Source organism: Protomyctophum bolini, assembly GCF_963924005.1.
Source record: "Protomyctophum bolini genome assembly, chromosome: 19".
Lineage (NCBI taxonomy): Eukaryota > Metazoa > Chordata > Actinopteri > Myctophiformes > Myctophidae > Protomyctophum > Protomyctophum bolini.
The window spans coordinates 33,033,449-33,055,541 of NC_137880.1; the positions used below are offsets into that span (position 1 = coordinate 33,033,449).

The window sequence follows — 22,093 nt, forward strand, 5'->3', positions numbered from 1 at the left end:
TCACAGAGCTGCCAATCAGGATCTGTGGGAGTTTTGAGGAGAACTAGTGTTTGGCACAGATTACATGCAAAATGTAAATAGCTATAATATCAGTATGACGGAACTAGGGTCCACGATTAGTGGTGAATTTGTGATTTGTAAAAATGTTTGTTTGGGTATTGATTAAAGGGTTAATTAATGATGATCTAGACAGGTTAAAATAGATTCAAAATAATAAAACCAGCACCACCATCAACTGAAACGGGATTTAGATGGCAGCCGTGAAGTGAGGCTTATTATAATCATTGATCAGTATTGGGTCATTCATAACCAATGGGCGATTGAAATGGGTGTGGCCTCATGATGGTAGTGGCCGTTAGCGAGATGGAGCAAGCATCTCATAAATATAGCCTTACATTACGAGCATTTCTTGCTGTGAATTGGATAATTCACTATACTAGGAAGATGGCCTGTTAAGACAGAGAGCCTACGGGGACGAAAGTAATTTCATTTCAAACAATTAAGACCTCTTTTAACTACTTTAACCATTATTTTATACTTTTGCTATCGACATTGTAATTTCCCGGGGTCCTTGACATGAAATAGTTTGAGAACCACAGATATAGAAACATAAAAAACTGTCATGATTTATAAGACGTTTGTAGAATCTGGTCTCAGGTCTTGATGAGTTAAACCCGCTCGACAAGATGGGTGTTATTTATGTATTACATAATACACAGCGCACACACGCACACACGCACACACACACACACACACACACACACACACACACACACACACACACCTGCTGTTCGAGGGACTCCCTGCTGTCCTTTGTCTGTTCCAGCAGCCGCCTGGTTCTGTCCAGCTCCTGTTCCATCTGAGGAGCAGAGAGACTGCATTATCACATCTCTCCAGTGCAGTTGTTTTCAACCACTTTCATATCAAGGTCCATTATTCATTCAGCATTTGAGCCACGGACCACCATTGGACGAGATTTAATTTAGCCCCTCAGAACCCAAAACTATAAGAATATGTTGTCGCTGGATAAGATTTTGTCCACAATTCGATGCTGTATTGATGTTGGGACCATAGGAAGAGACTACATGTAATCAAACACACCTTGGTTTTATCTTGCTCTGACCTCAGCAGTCTGGCCTTGACGGCTTCATCTCTCTCCTGTGTCTGCTGTCTTCCCAAAGCCTGCACCACACACACACACACACACACACACACACACACACGCACACACACACACACACACACACACACACACACACGCACACACACAGAGACCATGGAACGTGTCATCATGATAGCACGCCACGTGCAAACACGAGCAGCACCACATTGCCATTGAAGGGTCACTTCACCCCCTTTTGCAACCAGATCTTTCAGCATTTCAAAGTGCCAGTGATGTCATGGACACTGGGCTCACTTCCTTCCTGGACTACATGTTGTCTCAGTAAGACAGCCCTCCCCCCTCTCCACAAGGAGGAGCAGTGCACCAAAGTATTATGGGAATTGTAGTCCATGACATCACACATGACACTTTGAAATACTAAAATATCTAAAAACTCAATTATTACCCGCATAAAATGTTGTTCCTTGTCTCCCAAACATCATAAAAATAAGATCTGGTATGCAAAAGGGGTGAAGAGTATGGGGTCATATTCATGCCATTATTATTCGTATCTGTAAACCCCTTTAAACAACTTGAGCCAGGCCGCCGTGGGAGTGGCGTGACGTGGATGCAGAGCGAGAGGCATCATGGAGTCACTGGGTGGCATCCATCTTGTCTGCTTGCCTGGAGGAACGCTACGCCGCCTGGCATCGCGGTGGATTTGTACCAGGGCTTAAAAGATCGATCCCACTCACTCCGTAGCAGGCTGCGGTGATGAATTACCGGCTGCTAGCAAATAACATCTCCCCAAGTGACTCATCATGTGTTAGATTCACATCGCATGCAGCGAGCGGGCGGGCCCACCGGTGGGGAATGGAAAAGCCCCTGGACCGCTCTCCTCCTCCTCGCCCGCCTCCCCCCCCCCCCCACCCCCCCTGCTCTTTAGTAGTAAAAGAGATAATTTTCCTCTTAATTTCCTCCTGCCTGTTTATTCACCCTTAATTTTGGGACAAATGCATTATTTCCCATTGCCCTGGGCCCCCGCTGCTATCCCATTAGGGCACTGCTGTGGATAGGGATGCAAATGAATCGGCAGCTCCTATTATCACACAGAAACACAAACTCACTTACACACACACACACACACACACACACACACACACACACACACTGCAGAGGGAGTATAGGGAAATCTCGCCTCTCATGGATCTTCCTACAGCTAAACAGCACCACTCTGTGGTTTACTATTAAACTGCAGGGAAATGGCAAGTGAGAAAGAATAGAAAGTGGTAAATGGTGCATTTATATAGCGCCTTTATCCAAGGCGCTTTACATAGATTGTGTATTACATTCACCCATTCACACACACATTCATACACCTTTACATAGATTGTGTATTACATTGACCCATTCATTCACACACACATTCATACACCTTTACATATATTGTGTATTACATTCACCTGTTCACACACACATTCACACACCTTTACATAGATTGTGTATTACATTCACCCATTGACACACACATTCACACACCTTTATATAGATTGTGTATTACATTCACCCATTCATACACCGATGACAGAGAAAACCATGCAAGGCAAAACCAGCACATCGGGAGCAATTAGGGGTTCAGTGTCTTGCTCAAGGACACTTCAGACACTAACTCTGGGGGAGACCGGATTCGAAACTGGAAACCTTGCGGTTACCATCCGGCCACTCTACCCCTGAGCCACCGCCGCCCTAGTGAAGACAACTGCTCATAATTAGGTTTGGGGGTGGCTGAATTACTACTGTGAATTACTACTATGACTAACTGCATGAAGCTGGTCTTCTTTCGTATAGCAACAATATTATTCACATTCCAACATAATTCTGGAGGCTAATTCTTGGAATGTCTTCCAAAAGGAAAATTATGAATGAAAACATGAAGTCAGTCAGGAATGCTGCTGATCATGTAACCCCTTTAAAGGTAGGCTATTAACATCGGCTATTCTATATAATATTCTAGTCTAAAAAGGATGCTAAAATCCAATTATGGCTGGGTGACAATGTGACGAGTAAACACAGCTGAAGATTTGTGGCAAATAACTGCCAAAGACAGCAAAAATAAATTACAAAAATGTCCCCCATGCATGCGTGAAAGCTCGTCTCCACACTATGGGCTTCTGGCTAGGGGAAACACTGGACAGTTTCATGGAGTACAGTTATTATAATAAACAATCTCTGGATTCTACAAATGTCTTCTAAATCATGAGTTTTCTGAAAAACCTGTTTCTATGTCATTGGTTCTCAAACATTTTCATGTCAAGGACCCCAGAATTATCTGCATTTGGCCACGGACCTCCATCTGAAAATATGTTGTTCCAGGGACCACCCCCCCCCCCCCCAGAAGCAAATATTTGAGTTAAAAACATTCACTGTGAAAGAATATATTTTCAAAGATTTGCACACATTTTCACGATTTTCCAAAAATAGCAGACCTACAGTATAAGCTCGTAGTGCGGCACTCTGTGCCACGCTATGAGCTTGTAGATCTGCTATTTTTCAACAGCTAAAGATTTAAAATAATGGAATGGTCAAAGTGGTTAAAAGCTATGAGGTGAAACAGAGACCCAGTGCTGTACTGTACACTGTGATCAGCCAGGCACGCAGCTGGTGCAAAGAATATACTGTAACCTCCTGGCCAAAACCAGTGAAATAAATAATCATAGACTTCTTGGATCTGAGAAACAACACAACTTATACAAGCCCTATACATTCCCTATTATTCACATCGATGGCGATCCCATCACCATAACAGAGTTCAAAGACCTTGGAAGTTGGAACTCACATCAATCCTTCAAAAGGAATACCCCATCAACAAAGAACAACACCTGCATTTCTTCAGTAAAAACGTAAAACTTCTACAGTTGTTTAAAGCCAGTATTATAGCATCATCCATCACAGTTTTGTGCAGTATATGAACTAATAACAACACATACTACACTCAATTATATAAGCATCCAATGGACGATAAGTGTTGTAGACAACATCATCTCTAGCCCACCATCTGTTTCAGCTGTTGCCCTCAGGGAGGCGCTACAGGCTATTATACCCCAGATCTTCCAGCTTTGGGTCAGATGTGCCCATCAGGGGAGGCGTGCCTACACCCCCCAAACACAGACTTTTCAGTTCTCAGAACAACCTTATAAACTAATTGACCGCCAACAGCCCCATCTAGTGGTGGCTCAGAGCGCCAGTCATATAACTATGGCCGATTTGGCCGGAAACTGAGAATCAAGGACTGTCTAAAGAGGACGAGACGCGAAGACTGTATGGGCGACGCCATGTTGCTCCATGTTGCTCCATGGAAGAAAAGAAACATGCGCAGTTGAGACCAAGGAAGCTCTGAGAAGGACATGAAGTGGTCACGTGACTGGGCTGCGCCATGACACTTTCATGGGAGCCAAACTCACACAGGAAGTGCAATGAATACATGGCAGTGAATGGAGCCGGCTGGACCAGCTCATAACAAACATTATTCATGAACAATTGTGACCTTTTGAAAAGTAATCACTTCTGGAAAATAACAGAAGACATATCACAGGTTGTTTTCTAATCACTTACTTTTCGATGTGCACAGAGTGCACAGTATATCATTTTATCTGAGGATCTAAACAGCAGCAGGTATCGTTTCTGGCTCCGAAGTATCGCGATATTTGGCTGCCAGACAGGAAACGGTGCGAAGTCTCACGATACTTGGTGCGTTCAGAAATGTACTTTGTGGTATCTCTATTTTTATAGAGATACCATACCTCTATAAAAATGACACAGTGTACACATCGAATAACAACACAGCAGACAATAATGTGTTATTTTCCAGAAGTGATTACTTTACAAAAGGTCTCAATTGTTCAGAAATAATGTTTGTTCATGAGCTGGTCACTGAGCTCTCATTGACTGCATTCTGCCAAACTTCCGGATAGTTTGGCTCATGGCGCCGCCCGTACGGTCTTCGCGTCTCGTCCTCTTTAGACAGTCCTTGCTGAGAATCAGGAAGTAAAAATCTGCAATGTGACATGTCCGCGGCATCCGGGGCCTTTGTAAAACAGGTGTCAAAAGGCGATCTGTGACACTGTCTGACACATGCCAAGTTTGAAGTTAAACAAACACATAATGCAGGTAAATAAATGCATTTAGTGCATGTCACTTTTATAATGTTGTGAAGTTATACACACGCACACGGACACGCACACGCACACACACACACACCCAGCTATATGATGCTCGCAGCTCTCTTTTTGATCCCTGCAATTTTGCAAGTTTACTTTGATAAAAGTTATCCGCCAGTGAGTTGATGCCGATGGCCTATATGTAACGATATTGTGTGAACTACCCAATTCTTCAGCCCACGTGGATATCTGTACAAATGGAAGCCACCAAGAGCCTGGAGGCTTTAATACCATTTATTGTAATTTGTCTGGGTGCATCTGTCTGTACAAGGAAAAGTGTGGGTGTAATTATATTCTTCTAGTTCTTTCCACAACCAAGTTAGATAAGAATGTGTCCCTTTGTGGTTAATTGTGTCTGAAAATGTTCCTTGATTGGAATAATTTCCCTTTGTCGCGCCGATGATCAGTACAACTTGAGCAACAAAAGACAAATTATTTTGCATTTTGATAGAATTCCATATTAAATTACGTTAAATGTGACACAGGCAACAATGCGTCTGGTGGTTGCTCTAAATAGATCAGTACTAAAATGGCATGATACGGAGGGGGCACAGCAAAACTTTTGAGTCACGTGAAATCTGAATTCCTCCCATGAGAAGTCGCAGTAAGTTAGTTGAACTGCGTACCAGCATTGGATGATGGAACATCGATTGGTTAGAATGTAACTAATTTCTCTACCTATTTGCACGCATTCCCCTGAGTGAAATGTCTACACTACACTATACAGTATGTATACGGTAATTTTTTTAATAAAATATCTATTGTGTACAATACCCGTAAGCCGTAACTTAAAGCTGCAATAAGCAATATTATGTCTAAACTCTAAAGTTAATTTTTTTTGGTATTCAGACAGCCAGCAATGATTAAAACTCCCCAAAAATGTAGTCTCTGCGACACGTCTAGGGGCCACAATCTGCATTCAAAGATTTTCCTAGAAGCTTTGCCATTGGTCGATTTGCCTGGTTAGTCATTTCGACATATTTTTTACTCATTGCTGGCTGTCCGAATTTAAAGAAAAGTCATTAAAACTTTGACATAATATTGCTTATAGCAGCTTCTGCAATATTACTGCTATAGGCCAATAACAGCTGTGCAATAGACGATGCATGACTTGTCCTACCACACATCTTAATACAACACTGTTCACACTGGTCATACTGCTCTGCTCATACCTGGTCTGACCCAACGATCATTGTTGATCTTATTACTATTACTAATGTTTTTACTTTTCTACTTATGCAAGAATAAAATGCTGTGCTTCGCGCCACTTGCTCAACTCACCCGGTGACAGTGTTGTGGCTACACTTTAATAAACCAAATAGCTAATATGCTCTCTTGTTGGGAGCCTGGCTGCATTCGCAGTTTTCGCACATGCCTTATTTTCTCTGCTTGAAGCAGTCAGACTAACACAGGGAAATAACAGCAGGGGATAGGATGTTATGAAATTTGTTAAAGCAAAATAAAATACTTTAGGCATTATCATTCTAAACATAATGTTCCTGCTGTTCTATTATATGGCCACCAGGAAGAAATAATGCGCTGTATTGGAATCCAAATGTCATTGTGACTGAGAACTTTGATCCATGTGAAATGGTGAGAGGCCGTGGTCAGGGAGGGAGCAGAAAACAAGAGGAACGCCTTACCTCCAGAATGTGGTCAGGGAGGGAGCAGAAAACAAGAGGAACGAACGCCTTACCTCCAGACTGTGGTCAGGGAGGGAGCAGAAAACAAGAGGAACGCCTTACCTCCAGAATGTGGTCAGGGAGGGAGCAGAAAACAAGAGGAACGAACGCCTTACCTCCAGACTGTGGTCAGGGAGGGAGCCGAAAACAAGCCTTACCTCCAGACTGTGGTCAGGGAGGGAGCCGAAAACAAGCCTTACCTCCAGACTGTGGTCAGGGAGGGAGCAGAAAACAAGAGGAAGGCCTTACCTCCAGACTGTGATCAGGGAGGGAGCAGAAAACAAGCCTTACCTCCAGACTGTGGTCAGGGAGGGAGCAGAAAACAAGCCTTACCTCCAGACTGTGGTCAGGGAGGGAGCAGAAAACCAGAGGAAGGCCTTACTTCCAGACTGTGGTCAGGGAGGGAGCAGAAAACAAGAGGAAGGCCTTACCTCCAGACTGTGGTCAGGGAGGGAGCAGAAAACAAGAGGAAGGCCTTACCTCCAGACTGTGGTCAGGGAGGGAGCAGAAAACAAGAGGAAGGCCTTACCTCCAGACTGTGGTCAGGGAGGGAGCAGAAAACAAGCCTTACCTCCAGACTGTGGTCAGGGAGGGAGCAGAAAACAAGCCTTACCTCCAGACTGTGGTCAGGGAGGGAGCAGAAAACAAGCCTTACCTCCAGACTGTGGTCAGGGAGGGAGCAGAAAACAAGCCTTACCTCCAGACTGTGGTCAGGGAGGGAGCAGAAAACAAGCCTTACCTCCAGACTGTGGTCAGGGAGGGAGCAGAAAACAAGCCTTACCTCCAGACTGTGGTCAGGGAGGGAGCAGAAAACAAGCCTTACCTCCAGACTGTGGTCAGGGAGGGAGCAGAAAACAAGCCTTACCTCCAGCCGCTCCTCAGACATGAGGACACTCTGTCGCTCCGTGGCCGCCATCTCACGCTCCAGATCCTGCAGGCGCCGCTCCACGCGCGACGACACCTGCAGACAGATAGACAGACAGACAATTCAATTTTCAATTCAAAGGGCTTTATTGGCATGAGAAAACATATGTTTACATCTGCCAAAGCAGAAAGAACAATACAGTAATACAATCAAAACAAAAAGGATATTTGAAAGTCAGAATCTTCAATAGATCAATTTTCAAGATGTACCAAGATCACTCGATGCATGTATAGTGCAGGAATATACACAATGATTAGTCTTTAGGGTGGTTGTGTTCCATTTGATATCCTTCTCCTATCACAGCAAAATCTCTCTCTCAAAAACTCACAAATCTTGCTGTGTTTGCACATTGTTGTACTTCGCCCAGCAGATATGGGAGTTTTTTGTCATTGGTCATGTTTTCAAAATCTCCGTGTGTGGTTGTAATCTGTGGGAAGTATGTGTCTCTGATGTCTTGGTACAATGGACAGATGTTTAGGAAGTGTAGCTCGGTTTCCACATAATTTTGTGTGCAGTGGGTGCATAGTCTGTCTTCTCTCGGGATACAGGTCTACCTATGACGGCCTTTCTCGATCGCGAGACTGTGCTCGCTGAGTTAAGATTTTTCTTTGTTTTGGGTCGGTCACGGTGCTCAGGTATTCTGCCACTGTGTATTCTCTGTTTAGGGCCAGATAGCATTCTAGTTTACTCTGCTTTTGTGTTGCTTCTTTCCAATGTGTCAGATAGTTTTCCTTTTGCTGTTTTATAATTTGGTTTAGTCCAATGGGTTTTCTATCTCGTGGCTCTGTTTGTGTCCGGAGTTCCAGGCTGAGGGGGCATATCTCTAGAGTTTCGCTGTGTGTGAGTGCCTTGTTATGGAGTGCATCTAGGTCACTTTCTTTTAGGTGGTTGTAGAACTTAAGTGCTCTCTTTTTTATTTTGATTACGAGTGGGTATCGTCCTAATTCTGCTCTGCATGCATTATTTGGTGTTTTTCGCTGGGTACGGAGAATGGATTTGCAGAATTCTGTGTGTAGGGTCTCGGTTTGGTGTTTATCCCATTTTTCAAGGTCATGGTTTGCTAATGGTCCCCAGATCTCGCAACCATAGAGGGAAATTGGTTCTATCACAGAGTCCAGTATTTTAAGCCAGGTTTTAAGCCAGACAGACAGACAGACAACATTGATTTCGTTAAATTCAAATACCTTTTCTAATGCCATAAGTAGATGTACTGCTGTACATGTCATACACTCAGACACGAGAGTGGAAACAGACACAACTCACCAAGTCCTGTTTCGGTGGAGGTGACAAGTGCTGCGAGAGACTTTCCATCGCTCGCCTGGTTTCAATTTCAGACCTACAAAACAACAGATCAAATTCAGCCAATTCATAATTGAAGAAATATTTACATATCAAGAGTTTCTGCTCTTTTCTTGTTACGAGGAATGGTTTTACAGCGTCTCTGCCGGGTGGAAACCTCGTATGTCCAAAACAGGATTCTAATAAAACAATAGTTAAGGTAGCAGATCGTCAAGCTCTGGTACTTTTGATGCTTTGGCGTGACTCTGTAGTATGATCAAGTAGGGCATTAATTCACAAAACAAATTTATATATTGAGGTAACAAACAGCAACAATATAACCATGGCATGCATTTTAAAATGCTGGAGTATGCTGTCAATTTCTAGGCAATTTCTAAGGTTTGAGAATGTGAACACCGTTTACAAATTTGCAGTAAATCCTTTTCCCTCACAAGGCACTGTATGTCTTTTAATTCACGACAGACAGACCAACAGCTTTGTTTACTGCAACAGCCCGTTTGGCAGACACCAAGCCACCATTACATTCTGTACTCAAACGTTGGCTGATAAACCACACTGTACTGAACGCTAGTTGTACTGAGCGCTAGTACTGTACTGTATATGCAAAGAAATTAGCTAAAGGCATTGGTGGACTTGACTTAATCTATTCAGAACGGGAACCCCTTTTGGTGTTTTAAGCATTTATACTTTAGATATCAGAAAATAGCAGATCTACAAGCTCATAGCACGGCACTGAGGGCAGCGCTATGAACTTGTAGATCTGCTATTTTTGATCGGAGCGAACGTTTTAACTCAAATCTTTACATCTGGGGGGTGCCCTGGAACCACATATTTTCATGGTGGTCCGCAGCCAAATACAGATAATTCTGGGGGACCTTGACATGGAAAAGGTTGAGCACCACTGACTTAGAAACATAGTGTTTTTCAGAAACTGAAAGTGAAACTGTTTAGAAGACATTTTTTTAGAATGGGGTTAAAAGAATACAGTGTTTGCTATTGTCAAGGCTTTGACTCTGCATGGATACCTGTTCCTCCTCACGATCTCTCTGTCCAGGTCATCGGACAGCCTCATCTGGTCACTGCACAGGTCCCTCAACGACTGGTGTAGTCTCTGGACCTGTGGACCGAGAGCAACAGACAGACGCTGCTTAAAAGACACACTCAACATGCTGAACTACACATATGATTTTGATTTTGATTTTATTAAGGATCCCCATTAGCTGGTGCCATAGCAACCAGCTAGTCTTCCTGGGGTCCACATAAGAATAAACATTACAGTAGTACAAATACACATTTGTTAAAAAGTCAGTATTCAACTTACATTAGTTCGGATAAAATAAAAATAAAATTTGCTAAGATTACAAGTGAGAGCGTGAAAACTAAAAAAAACTAAAAACACAATTTTAGATGCTTTTTAAACGTTAGTTTACTGTAAACGAGGCAGGTTATTCCAAAGTGACAGCAGCCCATTACTGGAACCTCTAGTGTCATGATCATGCACAGTATTACTAAAAACAGGAGTTTTACTACTCATGACTGTTTTGAAATGGGAGAGGCTAAGGACACGTAGTGTATTGGACAAATATCAATCTGAATAAGCGGGGTCTCACATGAAAATAGTACACCTCTGTATCACATCAACATGAATAGTTTAGTAGCCGATGGTATAACTGGTGGATCAGCCACACACTGCGATTGCAACATCGTGAGTTTGAATCCATCTCAGGGCGTGTGTCTTCCTCTCTCCACCACTATGCTATGTGACAGGGCAGAGATTCCATAAGAAATGCCATAATATTATATCACTTATAATGGAGTAAGTGGCAGGCCCCAGAGGCATCAGTGCACCCTCTTGTGGCAGCTATCTGTAAGTAACCATATCTTGAGGTTATACATTTGAAATGAGACATTCTGCATGAGTACTTTGCACTCTTTGTACTTGGCACTTTAAGTGCATTTTGATGCCAATACTTTTGTACTTTTACTCAAGTAAATGTTGAATTCCGGACTTGTACTTGTAACGGAGTAGTTCTTACATTCCAGTATGTATACTTTTAGTTAAGTAAAACATTTGGGTACTTTCCCCACCCACTGCTTACATGTGCCTCTGGGTGTACGGGGCAGGGGTCACTGAAGCGCACCGTGGCCGCGGACAGAGACCTCCTTCTGATTGGTGGAGCAGATTCAGTGCCGGTATAGTCCTTCAGATGGGAGGTTGGGATGAAACGTGGGCCCTCTGAAAAAAAACATGTACAACATGTAATTATAAGGACAAACGGTTCATCTTCACGGTGATTGCAGAGAGAGGCGGAATGTTTAAGGCCTCACTCAGACCTTCGCAACAGACTGATGTATGCTTGTTGTATACAAAGGGTGTGATACATCTTGCCCCAATGCATTTCCAATGGGAGTCACATGGTTTGACACAACATCTGTGTTGTATGAGGGGGAGGGGGGCAGTCGAAACACAGCCGAAAGCCATATAACAGCTTGTAGTCCAAAATGTTGTATCAAATCATGTGACTTCCATTGGAAAATGCACTTACATCTAGCATGCATCAATGTTGTATGCTAGATCGAAAGGTGTGAGTGAGGCCTAAGGAGTAGAAGAGTAGACAGAGAGATTACATGGGATGATCTTTGCATCTTCAGTCAGTGCTCCTTCTCCCAAGTCACACACAGACGTCTCTCTCCTCACCTTGTCACTGTTAACCAGTGACAAGGTCAAGCTCACCAAACCATGTATGAGATCCTATAGCTATTAGAGGAAAGGAGTGTGATGGGACGGGAGTGAAAATCCACCCCCGTATTTGTCTCGCTCTACTCCATACCTGGGCCGGAGCCAGAGGCAGAACCAGCCTCCAGGTCACTGGTGTGCAGGGTGGATGCCGAGGCAGAGTGCGTCCTGTGGCTCCGGGACTGTGGCGAGGGCCTCCTGTGCCTCTGTGACTGCAGCTGGCTGATGGACTCCTCCAGGTTCTCCTTAAGCTGACGTACAAAAGCATACAGGAGGTGATCAGCCAAGAAAAGGCCTATTAGAATGGCAGGAAATACTGTAGGTAAATGGGAGAAGAGCAGCAACAACAACAACAGCGATATTCATTGGAGATGAAATGCTTCCAGGAGATAAATCACCTCAGGGAGTTTAAGTTAGAGAAGGGGGAGTAAGGCCATGTAAGGCTAAAGGAAATTAGCAGAACCGCTGTGACAGTATTTTCAGCACGCTGCATCGTGGTAATAGGAACAGCAAAAGCCTGATTCCAGCAGCACCAAGGTCAGGCACTACTGAAGCTCAGTACTTGTTGATTTCCTATGTTGCATCCAATTTAACTGTGTTTTGCTTTCCTTGCTTTTTAGTTTGTAGATTTGCTGTGCAGCACTTTGCGAGTTGTGACCTCGTCTAGAAAGGTGCTATATTATTATTATTACTTCCATCCACTTGAATAAAAATCAATGGCTAGACGGTGAGCCAACAAACCAAATGTACAGAGAATGATATGTACCCCCACTATGGGGGCACGTTGTGACTTATTGAGGGACTCACTCACCATTGCCATGGCTTCAGCCTGGTCATCTGTGTGCTCCCTGTACTGGCCCAACATCTTGTCTACTTTGTTCAAGTTCCGACTAGTATCCTATAGCAGAGAAAGTAAGGTATTATTTAAAGGTATCAGACATACGTATATGTTTTCTGAGCATCATGTATTAAATAAATGAAACAAAAGTAACATCTCTTATGCCCCACATCTCTATAAGCGTATAGTGTACATTGGGCAATTATTTCTATTATCCTTAGTATAAATATCACACTTGTGTCGTGTGAAGTGAGGGACGCCCACTGTATTTATATGGGCCAGATGACGTCTTACATCGTCATTTAGGGCCATAAACACACATTAAAGTCTGTAGACTTGGCTGGCAAACGATTTAAATCATAAGTGCTCTAAACAAACTAATCATTACAAATCCCATAGACTTGGCTGCCATATGATGTAATCTTCAAAAGACATGCATTGGAAAGAAATACAGACTATTTTTCTTCCAAGATCATCGGACTACCCACACCCACACTTTCTGATGTGAACAATAGGGCCATTCATTACACGGTTGGCACTTTCAATATCAAATGACACTGATCATCCTCTGTATCGCTGTTTTAACCTCATGCCATCTGGACAAAGATACAGAACCTTGCCATGGAAAAAGGTCTGGTTCAGTAGGAGTTTTGTCCCCTCAGCCAAACTGCCCCGCCGATAGGATGGTTCTGTATACATTGTACATGTCTGACGGGATGGTTCTGTATACAGTGGGGACCTCATGTTATTGTATCATCTTGGTGTTATGATAAAGTACTTTATTGTCAGTTTGTGTTATGTGCTATGTGTTGTTTTTTATGTTGGTGTTGAACAGTCTCACTGTGAAGACAAATATCCTTCGGGACAATAAAGATTATTATTATTATTTCTACTCATGTTTTTTTTCTTCTATTTCACTAATCCCACGGCTATGCCTGTGCTGTGCACAAGATGTAACAACCAGGATTCGAACTTGAAAGTCCAACATCTTAACCAATAGACTAGACCAAAGGTATATGGACTGGGGGAGATATTAGACTTTTGAGGCCATCAGGCAGCGGCTCTGAGCCACTCTGCTACAAAGACATAACAACCTTGAACTTAAGTTCCATCTACATTCAATGAGATGCCATTCAGAGTGAGTCTGCTTTCTTTCAGTCAAGCATAGTGTAGTGTAGTTATAGCCTACCTGCAGAGTGCTGGCCAGGGTGCTGATCTTCTCAGAGATGCCAGCTGATCCAGCAGCTGCACTCCCAGTAACTCCATTGACTAGTCTGTGACCACCACCACCACCATTGGCCCGAGACTCCCGAGCGGGTCTGCGCTGAGCCTCACGCCCCCGCGGCCTGCGTGCCCTCTCCCTGTCGTAATAACTGTCCGACCCGCTGGATGAATCCATTGTTGCCGACAGGGGAGGTCTGCGGAGAGAGGGGCATACATACAATACAAATAATAAACACACTATAGTAGTGCAAACCTGGCGAGATGAGCCACACATACTAGTTGAGAATGCTGTCTGCTGCGTTCGACATCGCATATATATTACATGGCAATAAGATTAGCCTACAATCTGTTTGGTTCCGAGGGGTTTCCGTTTAATAAGTTGATAACAAAGTAAGATTTGTCACCACGCCGCCGCCCGTCACCCTGACAACTGCTAGAGTCACAAAGCTATTCGGCTGCAACAACCACAACAACTGAAAGTGCTCCACTGCCACTAAAACTGGCCATAATAATGGCCATTGTTGTTGATGATGATGATGCTCCTCCACCCTGGTTAGCAACAATTGGCAACTAACTTTAGCTAAGCTAGCTAATGCAACATACTTAGCCAACTATATTAGCTGCAGGCTAACGTGTGTCGTTGTCGTTAACAGAAGCATTCAAGTGAAAAGATAATAAACGTGTCGATCGATCTCACCAGTACAGTTTTTGCTACATGGGACCTGTTGGCAGGTCGCTTTAGTGATAAGAGAAGTTTGCCTGGTGGCGGCGTCTCCTCTCTGCTATGGCAACTAACTTAAACTAGCCGCCTCTAGGACAGGAACACAACAAACCCAAACCAAAGCACGCCGCCTTCAAATGAAACCGGGAATTGTAGTTTATCAAAGGTGCCGTTATGTCGCGATGTATTTACTCGAGAACTACATTGTCCGAAGGCAAGCGTTTGCGTTTGCGCCACTACTGCCGCTCGCAAATATTCAAAAAGTTTGTATTGCTCTTTCCTCCAGTCACACGCGCACTTGTTGACATCCAATCGTATAGCTGCCTACATTATTATAGTGTTGCTGTTGTTATATTATTACAAAATGGTTTATCGATCAAACAAAATATGGCTGTGCCAAATCAATAATAATAATAATAATAAAAATCATAGCCTAATATATATATATATATATATATATATATATATATATCCTATAGGCTACTCTATGTTGAATAAAATAGCATACGGGAGTGGGATGGTAGGCCTATACGACTAGGCCTATATCTTAAAATAAGACCAATTCGGGCCATAGGTTAAAAAATAAATAAATAATAAAAATCACTACTCGTGTCTAACACAAGAGTGCCCCAGAAGTCTACCCACTCCTCAAAGCAGACCACCTCCACAGAGGAGAGCTGTCCTGTCCTAGTGCAGCAGCATCCCTTGCTTCACTGCTCACATGAAACCTATGGGGCCACAGAACTCTCATCTCAGACAGAAACAACACTCCAGTAAAGTTCACTTGTTCCGATCTGAGGGTTGCCTACACAGGCATTGATCTGCTGGTGTGCGTCCATTCAGCAGCATGGATTCTTTTAAACAGCCTGTCAACGAGCAACAACGCAGCATGCAAGTGATAACGTGTGCTCTGTTTACACTCGTCACGTTGCCTGTCAATACCTTGGCGGAGCCTGCTTTTTGCCCAGACGTCTGCGAATGTACCGAGTGGAAGACTTATACCATCTCCTGCTTTGACATTGACAAGCTCCCCAGATTTCCTGCCAGCACGGAGACATTGTAAGTATAGGCTATACTGAATTATAACTTCCAAATAAAACAATGAATAGAATGCAATGTCTCTCAATTTTCCTACACTATAGCCTATCGAATGACTGTGAAAGAGTTGACAATTAAATTGTTATTATTGGCCAAATAGAACTTTACTCTCACTAGTCACTTGCTTTACCAAATTGAGTCTTGTTTTTAATTACATTTTTAATTCTCTTCATATTTTAATTGGTGTTGTGCACAGAGAGAGAGAGAGAGAGAGAGAGAGAGAGAGAGAACAGGAACACAGGTCTCCTAACTCAGTGATCTTTAGTGAGTCTTGCAGGATTCTGCATGGATGGAGACAGGCTTAGATTAAGACCAAACCTGGACCTGATCAGGCTGCTTTCAGATGAACATGTATAGGCTAATGAATAATAAAGCATTGTATATTCAGTTTATATACTGGGCGTGGACAGCTCTGCTCTGAATGATGGGTTTGTGGAAAAGGTGTGTACGGTAAACGATCATCTTAATTTAAGTCAAGACTGAGTTCAGAGACACTCATCAGGATTTACTGTGTAACTACTAACTATACTACTGAAAACTACTGAAAAATGCACTGCATTATGGGTGATATATAGGAAACCTGTCAGCTGTGAGATGTAACTACTTCACTTACTTAACTTCAATAGGCTAACCTTCCATCTTACTATGTATGGTGAAACCACCTTCACATACCTTCTACCTTACTGGCATGACGCCCATTTCAAATCACACAATTACAGTAATAATGGCAGAAGCCTAGATGATTGTTCTGATCTGTGTAGACTTTGTTGTATATAAATATAAAATTGAATTGAATTTGTCTGCCTGAAATTATCTGAGAATTCGGGGCCCCAAACTATGGTTATAATCGCTATTGGATCTGTCTCGTTGGATTGGATGGGATTTGTGTCATTATACTTTTGTACCCCCAAAAAGTCAGTCAAGGATTTGGGGCAGCAGACATGATGTAATACCTTGTCAGGATCGCTCCATCAGGATCTGTGCAGATGTAGTGGTGTTATTATAGACGGTATAAAAGGAAGAAATAGCTATACTGTAGACTAGACTCTACAGTGGTTCCCAAAGTGGGGTCCTTGAGGGAGTTCCAGGGGGTCCCCAGCTAAATGATAGTTAGGAACCAAATGGACCCTTATGCAGTCTGTAACTCAGAGAGTGTACAAATGGAACGGGTCCATTTGGTTCCATTGCGGTGCACTCTTAGAGTAAAATTAATTTGATTGTACAATATACATTGGGGTCCCAGAGATACAAATGTGGGACCGTATAGCCGAATTCAGGTTCTTAAAATGAAAATGGTTGAAAATCACTGCTGGAGACCTTCGGAGGCACGCGGTGGTTGATGGGGAAACACAGAATTGGAAAAGACAGAAATTACATTCAGACCTTCTTGAACATTAACTGAGTATACTTAAGATGGACAGGCCTAGAACTCTTTGCTAAAAAAAACACAAGATGGGAATAATCAAATCGCTACACTGCCTGAGACTAATTAAAACATTTATAAGGGCCTATTATGGAATAGTTTGACTGAAAATTTGGCAGTTGCTGAACATTCCAGCTCTGAGTGTCGATGCGATGAAAGACATGCTTGTTGCATTAGACACACGGACATTCCCATTCTCTATTCTATTCCCTATGTGTGAAAATACCTTGCCATTGATTAAAGCCAGAGGATGGGAGTGTCGATGCAGGATTTGAGACAAACAGTGAAAAAACAAGACAGGGACTTCATGTGGCCAGTCTATGACGTGTGTGTCCCAATCAGGAGTCAAGCACAGATATTGCACTTAAGCACTTGGGTTGTAATGACCCCTTTGTGTGTGTGACGTGTGTGTGTGTGTGTGTGTGTGTGTGTGTGTGTGTGTGTGTGTGTGTGTGTGTGTGTGTGTGTGTGTGTGTGTGTGTGTGTGTGTGTCCGTGCGTGTGTCCGTGCGTGTGTCCGTGCGTGCATGCGTTGCGACCCATGTGTGCGACCTGACCCCAATCAGCATCCGCCGCAGGGGTCAATAGGTCATACTTGGACATAGGGGAATACATGCAGACAGACAGACACACTCCGTCACTTAAAGGAGCGCTTGGCACCACTCAGAAATATGTAGAAGATTCCACTCCGCGGTTTGTGAGATTAGCCCCAGACACAAAGACAGACTCCCACAGACCCATTTCTAGATGGCTTGCCACAGAGCCACGGCATAGAAAATGTGGACAGCAGCAGGTCTAATGTCCCAACTCTGGTTTGACAATTACAGTATATATACTTATACTATACATCAGGGACAAGTGTATAAAAGAGCAGACTCTGACTGTGCTACGATGGCCAACTGTATATGGGGATCACTTGAGGTAAACCAGAGACCGTGTTAAGGGAAGCGTGAGATAGACAATACTTCATCTGTACGCTGATAGTACACAGTAAAATCCTGTATTGATTTAATGATTTAATCCTGTTAGTGTACAAATGTAATCAAATGGACCCGTAAATAGTTACAAATTGATGCATTAACACTGGGTTTGACTGTGTAACACTGCACTCATAAATGGTGCTGGTGTATACACGATGCTGTAACCTACATGAAATGTATTCTAATGTAAGTTATGTAATGTAAGTGTTGTCTTTTTATTCTTCATGATTGTACATAATAGCTGGAATGATGTAGTACCTGTTTGATTGTTTGTTTGTTTTTGTTCAGGTCTTTTGAGAATGTCATTAATATATGACATAATTAGCATTGTGGCGATATACCATAATTGTTTTCCTGGTTTTAAAGGTGCATTACAGTCAAGGAATGTAATTTGTTGAACTTTACTGACTGTTCTATAGCTGTACTGTAAGGGTATTACTGATTATTACTTATCATAAATTACAATATGTAAATATTTCTTAAAGTACCAGTAGCCACACTATCGTCTCTATATGATCACAATATCTATCTAATATCGTTGCCGTCGAGAGTAATTAACCACCTAACTCCATTTTGACATTTTGGATTAGGCGGTTTCTTCCTGCACGACAGCAGAGATATGAAGTATTTGGTAAAAAACAGTGTGATTTTGAACAGATCGCCCGGCCCCTTCTGTCCATCCCCTCATTTGTACACTTTATTTAGTCTGACACCACTGCTTCCCTTGACCCCAACACCCCCAGCCCCCACCCCTCTCCCCAACCCCGCCTCTCTCAGACGCTACCTTGCAACGCCTCGCATGGCACCTATCACATGAGATTATCCACCTATCACATGAGATTATCCTCCAGCCAGTGCTCCAATTCAGACGTCCCTGTGGCCATACGTCCCCACGATGCCATCGCATTCCTGGACAGAATGTTTATCCAAGGCCCACCGGTGGGAAGAGAAAGACATGAAAGCATGCCCTGGCTGCCGCCAAGCCCTGGCCGGCCTTATCCCGGATAAAAATATCTCCAAAACAAGATTCAAAATAGGACTGTTGTGGACTGGCCTGGCCTCCATGGTGTCTGGCCCGGCTCAGCTGATTTAGTAGGATGTCCTGGCAGGTGAGGCGTGAGGAGGCTTGAATGTGTTGTACGCACGCCGAAGAATGCTTGACCTGGTGTGAGCCCGTGCCCTGGCTCACACCAGGCGCTTTAACCTGCCGTCGCTATTTTGGGCGATTGGGCATGATGTCATTATTGTCAAAAGAAATGTCAAAAATAGCTAAAACAACTTCAGGCGGTAGATCGGCTATTTTCATTATTTTTCATGCAACGAAATAGTTTAAGGGTAAACGTCATGAACCCTTGCATCCCATGTTCTGGCCAATGGGCATGTATCATAATAGCTGATCACTGGCCAATGGGCGTTGTGAGCTTGTAGATCTGTAGGCAATGTTCGGCGAAGAGATTTGGTGTAGACAGAAAGAAGGGCCACATGCAGACCCCTGAGGGACCCTGCAGGTCAATAAAGTATAAAAGGGGTTTAATTGGTTAAGTGATTAACCCTGCTGACTCAAGCCCACGCAGGATGTCAGTCCATTATTAACGCTGTCGCCTGTCTCACACTGTTTTCTTGCTGACGAGACGATTGTCGGTCACGATGATTGCGTCGTCAGCGTAGACTAGAGTACGACAGCGATATGAAGGAAGTTGTCTGCACTCATTCTATTGTGATCCTGACAGTTAGGTTGAAATGTCGTGCGTATTAAAGGAACGCAAACTGTACTCAACATGTGAGTTGTCAAATGTAACTTAATAGTGCATGCATTCTTGAACGTGTAGGGAATGTCTAGGTGTGTGTGTGTGTGCGTGCGTGCGCTCCGAAAGTGCGAGTGCGTGTGTGCGTGCAGGTTGCTCCGTGTGTTGGTGCGTAACAGAGAGGTGGAAAGGAAAGCACAGACGCTCTTAAAAGCCTGCGTAGCGTAGCGTGACTCCTGGCTGCGCCTGGACGACGCATTCAAATACAATATTTACCTTTTACAGCACAGTTCTCAAACACCCGGAGAAAGAGCTCCATTTGAGAATAATTAGGGAGGGAGGGGGGGAAACACACACTTCAATACAAGAGGGGGGGAAAACTACAATAGATCCAGTCTTTCAAAAAAGCTCACAATCTTTGGATTCTTGGCACATGAGATAATTCATTGGAGTCAGTCAAGGCACCGGGCCTTCAGCAGACCGCTCATAGACTAGGGACGAAATTGACCAATTAACCTTTAAATTATAAGAGTGAAATCCCGTCACTATTTCCTGAGTGGTCACAGTCTAGATGAGTACTATAGGATTAATTGTAAAACTAGAGGTGTAGCTATGGTTAGTGGAAACACTGATACTACCCTGCTAATAATCATGGACAGTGTAATGGAACCGTTCAGGGTTACTAGGCATTCTGAAGTAATTAGATTAGGGGCACAGTCAGTTAGTGGGATCTATTGTATAGTTCAAATTATAAATTAAAGTGTTGTTATAAATTATAACAACGCTTTTATTCTAATGTGAACCATACATTAACTTATAATACGTAATGTTGTCAACCACATATCCTCTACGCTAGTCTTTTACCCTATAGCGCGCCTATTCTGGGGCAAATCTTCAGTGGAAATAGCAGACCTATACCTATCTATTTGTAGAGGGGGGAAATGATTGGACCAAGTACAGAGCCCTGGGGGACCCTGTTGAACTAAGTATGTGGTTTAAGTGTTTCATTTCACACAATATAGATAATGTTGATGAGTAACATTGAACAACTTTCCCATGAGGGGAATTTAGATACTCAAAGTCCATCTTGAGATCCTCTGCTTTTGGTCAACGTTGCTGAACAATGCTTAAACACTTAAACAATATTTACTTCACTATGAGGGACGGGCCCAGAGCTGGGACGCTCTCAAGACGCTTTCAAGATTCATGTAGTTAAATATTGCATAACAGAGCCTCTCTACCAATACCATTCACCCCAAGGCTAGGTGTCACACTTCAGAATGTGAGAGGAATTAAGGACAGAGTCCTCAGGAAACAGAGCAATTTTGTCTGCCCATCGCTGACACCATTACGAATTATGTGGTTTCTCCCTACTTCAAACTCAATTCCGTGACCTGTTTGTTTCTTGGCACACTATCTGAAGTGACAAATTAGGGGGGGAGTGTGTTTTACCCAGCAAAGCCTGTGACATGCAGGCTTTGCCGACTAGGCAGCGGCTTCCCTCCGCTCCGCGCTCCTGCAGGGAAATCGCATGCTGATTATTTGGGTTTGAGGCAGCAAGGAAACGGCATGAGTCGTCAGGGGGGGAGTTAGTGTTGGGGGCCTGCTCTGTGTCGCTCTGTTTGTTTGGGTTTGTCAAAATGCAGAGTGCCATGCTCCCACTTACCCCCTGCCTCCCCATGTGATCTAGATCCAGGTCTGTAAGCCAGTTCTCAGCCCCTGAATTAGTCTATTGTTCCCCCTAATGGACCAGAGGAGGTTAAAGATATAGCAGCCTGCCGTTTTGATAGAAGTACTGTTTTCGTTTCGTTCATATCTGCTCCTATAGTGTTTATAGTGGCTTCCAAACAGCAACATCCTCTCTTTAGGAGGTTTCAGGCAGAATTAGACGAAAAGAACTAAGGTCGTGCGACAGAATAGCATCAACTCAGGTATAGGGTATTACCACCATCTTGATGCACCATCAGTGTTTACTCAGTATCTACCGTCCGTCGGAATTCATGATCACATCCAATAAATCTTCTGTCTTGCTATTATATGTTTTATTCATCCTACTTGTTATTGCAAGGATACATGTGACACGATGCATTGGCAGAGGCACCG

General features: G+C 43.4%; 2 protein-coding genes across 5 annotated transcripts in view; one reads left to right on the plus strand and one right to left on the minus strand.

The window, feature by feature from the left end:
* Positions 1–14,830, minus strand: part of cep128 (centrosomal protein 128) — a 64,974-nt gene extending 50,144 nt beyond the window's left edge. For 3 of the 4 annotated variants that reach the window (XM_080790174.1, XM_080790175.1, XM_080790172.1), the window contains exons 1-10: positions 14,722–14,830; positions 13,990–14,218; positions 12,774–12,860; positions 12,057–12,213; positions 11,325–11,461; positions 10,251–10,342; positions 9,190–9,262; positions 7,867–7,962; positions 1,102–1,182; positions 785–859 (exon numbers count right to left, since the gene is read on the minus strand). In XM_080790174.1, the coding sequence (XP_080646300.1) occupies positions 785–859; positions 1,102–1,182; positions 7,867–7,962; positions 9,190–9,262; positions 10,251–10,342; positions 11,325–11,461; positions 12,057–12,213; positions 12,774–12,860; positions 13,990–14,199 (1,008 nt within the window). In that variant the 5' untranslated portion in view covers positions 14,200–14,218; positions 14,722–14,830. Of the gene's footprint in view, positions 1–784; positions 860–1,101; positions 1,183–7,866; positions 7,963–9,189; positions 9,263–10,250; positions 10,343–11,324; positions 11,462–12,056; positions 12,214–12,773; positions 12,861–13,989; positions 14,219–14,428; positions 14,566–14,721 lie in introns of those variants that run through there. The other variant, XM_080790173.1, reaches the window with a different exon arrangement.
* Positions 14,831–15,490: 660 nt separating this feature from the next.
* The window catches only part of tshr (thyroid stimulating hormone receptor), a 31,777-nt gene continuing 25,174 nt past the window's right edge, over positions 15,491–22,093 (plus strand). The window contains exon 1 of the mRNA XM_080790849.1: positions 15,491–15,804. Within this exon, the coding sequence (XP_080646975.1) occupies positions 15,593–15,804 (212 nt within the window). The 5' untranslated portion in view covers positions 15,491–15,592. The remainder of the gene's footprint in view (positions 15,805–22,093) is intronic.